This window comes from Brachyistius frenatus, unplaced genomic scaffold (assembly GCF_029030835.1).
Source record: "Brachyistius frenatus isolate BFR_SWC_R1_liver_20210118 unplaced genomic scaffold, ASM2903083v1 Contig_110, whole genome shotgun sequence".
In the NCBI taxonomy this organism is placed as follows: Eukaryota; Metazoa; Chordata; class Actinopteri; family Embiotocidae; genus Brachyistius; species Brachyistius frenatus.
This window is the reverse complement of record NW_027210709.1, coordinates 90,001-95,997: the sequence shown is the minus strand read 5'-3', so window position 1 is coordinate 95,997 and position 5,997 is coordinate 90,001. Positions and strand designations below refer to the sequence as shown.

General features: G+C 41.7%; 1 protein-coding gene across 1 annotated transcript in view; it reads right to left on the bottom strand.

The window, feature by feature from the left end:
* Nucleotides 1-2,692: 2,692 nt before the first annotated feature.
* Nucleotides 2,693-5,997, bottom strand: part of cpdp (CPD photolyase) — a 5,616-nt gene continuing 2,311 nt past the window's right edge. The window contains exons 6-10 of the mRNA XM_069712503.1: nt 5,303-5,501; nt 4,055-4,207; nt 3,703-3,824; nt 3,431-3,590; nt 2,693-3,323 (exon numbers count right to left, since the gene is read on the bottom strand). Of these exons, the coding sequence (XP_069568604.1) occupies nt 3,175-3,323; nt 3,431-3,590; nt 3,703-3,824; nt 4,055-4,207; nt 5,303-5,501 (783 nt within the window). The 3' untranslated portion in view covers nt 2,693-3,174. The remainder of the gene's footprint in view (nt 3,324-3,430; nt 3,591-3,702; nt 3,825-4,054; nt 4,208-5,302; nt 5,502-5,997) is intronic.

The following is a 5,997-nucleotide window of genomic DNA, read 5'->3' as shown; positions in this document are numbered from 1 at the left end:
GGAATATCAGCGGCACATTAATTGAACTCTGGCACCACGCCACCGTTTTCATTTTCTCCTTGTTAGACCAGTCTTAGTGAGTGGGATTAGCTCTCCACTCAATTTATACACAAGCCTTTTCACATAAAACAGGTAAATCCCAGGACACAGAAATTCTGCTATGATTGCAGTCTCCCTGTGTGGCTGTAAGTCTGATGCTCGTGTGCTAGAATGACTAATAGACCTGCAAGTCGAGAAGGAGAAAGTCCAGAGGAGAGTGGGAGGAAGTCAAAGTCCAATATCGCCTCTTTAGATGTTTTTAGCCGTGCAGAAACAAGGCTGGAGGAACGACACTCTCTGAAGTCTGATGGTTGCTCATCAACTTTGATAAAGACTGATAAAACGGTATTGTAGTTCCACTTTGTACAGAGGCTCATGATTCCCAGAGGATGAATCCTAAACACTTGATTTAGCTCCTGACTTTTCCACAAGTGCCTCCATAATGTTCACAATTGTAGTTTTAATGATGTGTCTTAACAACAATGCATTGTGGCAGCATTTGATCGCTCTACTTTTCTTTTTGGTGGACGGTCATTTGCCTCGACCAGTTGGGTTGAAGGGAGAGTGGAGAGAGAAAAGAACAGCATAAATATAGAAGAGATAATAAACACTGGGTATGTTGGGGACAGTAACCACGGTGCAGATCGATGTTCAATCCATTAGACCTCAGTGATAATGTGAACAAGCTGAAGGTCAGAGACAGATTGCAGCTCCAGCACAAGCCATGTGGTTGGTAAAATTGATAATGATAATAATAAAAACATTTTATTAAATCTATTCATTAACACATACCCTTCGTGACAAAGAAGGATGCATATTTTTCTGTAAGTGCAGCTGCCCACGGCTACAGGTTTCCTTAGCCAGTTCCCCGCAGCACACAAACAGCCGGGACCGCAGGGCGGCTGGGTGGCGGTACGAAGGAAGCAAAGTCTGAAGCAGAAGCCCACGTTTCACCACCAACCCCTTCACGTTTCCAACCGATTTTCCTCACTCAGACGCACCCGCTGAGAAACAACTTATCGGTTGTTGAAGATTCTATTTTGCGGAACGTGAAGTTAGCGAATCCAGTTAGACTTAAAACTTTCAGGTGGCCCTGAACCATCCCTTAGTTATGCTGTTATACACTTGGCTGCTGGGTCTTCTTTCCTCGCACTCTTTCACTCTCAAATATACTCTCCCATAGTTTTTGATTATGTCTGTTGCCTCTACATACATTTTCCTCGCTCACGTAGTTTTGGTTATTTCTTTTGCAGATGTCCCGTCATGGAGCTGCATGTCTCTGCTCTTATTGTCGGCCCCACCAACAGTTCATGTTTTGGATCTCTATGCTGTCCTTTTCTCTCTCTGCTCTCCTCTCACCCCAACCGGTCGAGGCAGATGGCCGCCCACCTCTGAGCCTGGTTCTGTCGGAGGTTTCTTCCTGTTAAGAGGGAGTTTTTCCTTCCCTCTGCTGGAGTTTTTATTTTCCCTCCTAGCATATGTGGGAATTGTTTGGTTTCTCTGTATAATATTGTAAAGTTCTTCTGTAAGGACTTTAATGTGTTAAATGCCATGAAATAACCTGTGTTGTGATTAAACCAACTGTTTTGTCTTCTGACGTCTCACAAAAAACATTATTTAGTCAGGGCCACATTTTAGATGAGTTGTTGACACCAAACCAGTACTTTCACTTGTCATGGAGCATTTTTTTTTTACATCGCTGTATTGATACTTTTACTTAAGTAAAGGAGCTAAAGACTTCTTCCACCACTGCTGCTAAAATTGTTTACATCAGTGTCAATTACCTCAAGGAAAATAACTCATGTATGAAATCACAGCACTTAATATGACTCACAGACCTGCTGCCTTCCATCCAACCATCTAATAAAGAACTGATTTACTCTTCATCTTAACAAAAGCAAATAAGCACAGGAGAAACCTATTTTAAGTGCAGAGAACCACACACCTGTAAATTACAGCACAACATACAACACTGTAATATTCTTCTTCCCTATGACCGAAATGGTTTCAACTAATTAGCAAAAAAATAAATAAATAAATAAAAAAATCCCAATCTCGGGAGCTGTATCTCTCTCCCCTGAACACAAGTAAAACAACCGAAGAGCCCACAGCACAGACGAGGCTTCGTACTGTAATTTGCGGATGATTGTTCAGCGCGTCATTACCTATAGGGATTGTTTTTATCCACTACTGAGGGTGCAGCTAATTAGATTGGATAGCAGTGGGTTTTATTTCAGTTTAATTACATCACTGCTCAATAAAAGCACATTTGAAATCGTGATGAAACCCAGTCGCTGAAAATACAGGCACATAAAACTGTACATATTTTAATCTTTCATTTTGGATTAAGGAACATAGCAGTATGACAAATCTGAATGAATTTTTTTTTGGTCATGTTTGTTGACGGTTTATGCTGACAACAGCATCTATGTGCTGATTTGCTAAGTTTATGTTGAAAGCCTCTCATCAAACACAACAGTTTGGAGGTAGTGATATTGTGGCAATAGTGTAGCTGTACTTCAATTCAAATGCAATCAAGTCATTGTGGGTGGGAGAGTGCTTTAGAGTAAAGAACAGTTACAATCTGTAAGCAGGTCTTATAGATAAATGGAATAGACTGTGGGAGAACTGTAAATGAACACGGAAACTGATATAAGTGAAAAGAAAATTGTTTATAACTTTGTTTACTGTTTGAATAGATGACTAAAAAAACAAACAGCAACAGCATGACATGAAATCAGTTCTTCAACGAATAATGAGAAAACAACATATTCTGTGTAAAATAAAATGAAAAGTAGTAAATTAGTAATTAGATCATTAATTTCATTTGGTAATATGAAAAGCAACATTTAAATAAACTCTTTCTCATACAAAGGTTGTAACGAGCAACATCCTCTAAATATATACGCAACAGCTCACTGCCAACTACCTCACAAACAGCTTACATTTTCAATAAGCATAAACAAGTTTGAACATTCAACAAAAGAAACCGTCCAAGCAATATGTCAAAACAAGTAGTGCAGAAAAAAGAAGACAACAACATGCAATGCTAAAAAGGCCTTAAAAATGCTCCATGAGACAAACATGGAAGAGATGTCAAGCACTTTACATACATCCCTCAAAACATGTCAATCTTCAAAGGTTTTTGGGACAGTGCTCTCTCTCAAACTGGGCGACGTTGAACTTCCGAAGGCATCCTTTGTAGTTCATATAGCGGATTTTTCCAAAGACGGGTCTCTCTGCCCAGCCCTGGTCATGGATGCCGCAAATGGACCACATACAACCTGCGGGATGGGAACAGAGTGGGGGAGGACATGAACATACAGAGGGGTAATCGAGTAAATCAGTAGCGCAGCTGCTCCGATAAGTAGGATTCGATCTGTGTCCTTACCGACAAAGCCGTTGGGGTCCTGACCGTCCAGCTCGTAGCGATCATTTAGGTACAGCGCGATGGAGAGCGCCTCCTCTGGTGAAGAAGTCCACTCCAGGATCTTTTTGGCCCAGTACATTCGGAGGAAACCGTGCATCTTCCCCTCACTGACCATCTGGTACTGATGGAAAAAAATACACACACACACACGAGTGGATCAACATTTAGATGCTCAAAACACTTTGAATGACACGGACACAGATTAAATCTAATGTGTTTTAGACTAAATGTACCTGAGCTGCGTTCCACAGTTTGTCATGTGTCTTTGCTTTCTCCAGCTGCTCACGCGTGTACAGATACGGCCTCTTGTCTTCAGCATGATCTTTCAAGGTCTTCTGAGCCCACTCCTTTGCACCTGAGAAAACACACACACACACACACACACACACACACACACACACACACACACACACACACACACACACACACACACACACACACACACACACACACACACACACACACAGACACAGAGAGACAGACAGGTTGTCAGGACAGATAAATCCAACTTGAGAGCAGGTGACTCATCTAAACAGTGTCACTAATTGGACACTTATCACAGGATTTATTGAGAACTCTACTGACCCTCCACGCTGTCATATTTCTTGTTGTAGAAGCAGAAGTTGTCGGTCAGCTCCCTGCGCACTACCAGCTCCTCGATAAAGGCTGAGATGGACTGACCTGCGTTCTTCCCACTGCGCTGAACCTGCAGACTCACACGCTGGGCCGAAAGGTGGCCTGATGAGAAGAAGACGACGAGGTGATTGGACAGGATGTAAAAGATGGACATAATGAAGAGACAATTAAAATGTCTCCCCCAGCTCAGAGATTAGATGAGCATCTTTGAAAGCTTAAATATTCTGTGATCTGGTGTCACGGCCGTTCGCTTTGAACTCAAATGAGGATCTTCAATATCTGTGAAACCAAGGATTTGAAAAATGAAAACACAGGTACGCTGATGCCCTCTGGATGTCAGAGATGACCTCGCATTTTTCTCCACTCCAGAGTGACGAGTACTATTCCCGTCTTAAGTAATGAATTAAATGACACCATGATATAAGGTATCCAGTGGTTTAATAGTAGAGGCAGCAGCATGAGCATACTGTCTTTACAGTCAAATACAGATAATACAGTGGACTGTATGATGGATTTTCTGTTTTGAAAAGAGGAACAACCTCTGTTCTGGTGTAAGAATCCCATTTCAGTTGATAGTAGCTGCTGTAAATATTGTGTATTTTACACATATTGTATTTTTGGACCTCAGAACAAGCCTCAAATCAGTAACACGTCTGAAAATCAGACTGTAGCATGTGGCTGATGACATAGAAGATGATGTGGTCAGCATAAAAATGGACATTGCAATGATTATTTGGAAAGTAAATATAATTTTATCTGTAAAGTGAATAGCAGTGGCATTAATACTGATACCATGTGGACCACCTTTATTATTTTTGGACTTACTTTGTGGGATTAAAACCATCTGTAACGATAGTCTCAATTGATCATCAGTATCAAAAGCCTTGGAGAGATCTACATAGAGTGAAGAGCAGTGACTGCTGGGGTTAAAGGAGATAATTAAAAAAAACGTCCTCCATAAATTGTGTATTGACAAATGATTCCAGGATTTTACGTATACAGGAAAGCCCAGACACAGGCTGGCGGTTGTCTAGGTCATGACGATGGAAGGAAGTGGAGAGAAATGTGAGTAATGGTTGATAGAAGAGTAAATTGTTAGGAATTAATGCACAATTGATGGAGGATTTTTCTTTTTTTTTTTTTTACCCCGAGTCGTGTTATTTACACGTCCGCTGTGCTTTTTATGACATTACTGACCGAAGCGGATCCACGGGGAGAGCTGGCTGAGGGCGACAGCGTTTGGGTCGTTGCGCTGGGTGCCAAACATGTTAAGGCGTACATCAATGAAGGACTCCAGCATAGCCATCCCTGCTTTGGTGCCCGGCTTAGCCCACTCTGGCTCTCCTACCGTTCTGTCAATGTCTAGGGAGGCCAGGGTTTTGTCCCAGTCTATTGGCTGCGAGGTGGAGAGGGGAGAAAAGAGGAAAAACTCAGCAGAGGTCACAGCTGACAGTGATGAGCTCAAATATACACTGCAGTGTTGAAGAGACCTGCAAACTTCAAAAGAAAGTTCTGAGCCTTTCACCACAATATCAGGAGGCTCAAATCAGTGAATGGCACCTCAATCTCAACGCCGAAGCGCAAGCACACACCCCCGCTTTAAGCTTTAAGAACTGGTGCGAGGAAGGAAATGAACAACTTTTGGACAGTCTAAAAGTGTACTGTTTATTTTAACTCATCAATAAATAATGTGCGGAGGATTGGTAGACAGCTGAAGGTTAAAAGTATGTGTTTTCTTGCAGGAGTTTGACTTCCAAACTCCACAACGGCTCTCTTTCCTTTGAACTGATTTTGGAAAACACCTCCGATGAATATGACATCTTAACTGATCCAGAAGTCCTTGAACTTGACATAAAAACTTAACTTCTTCTATACTCCTCCTAAATGCCTGA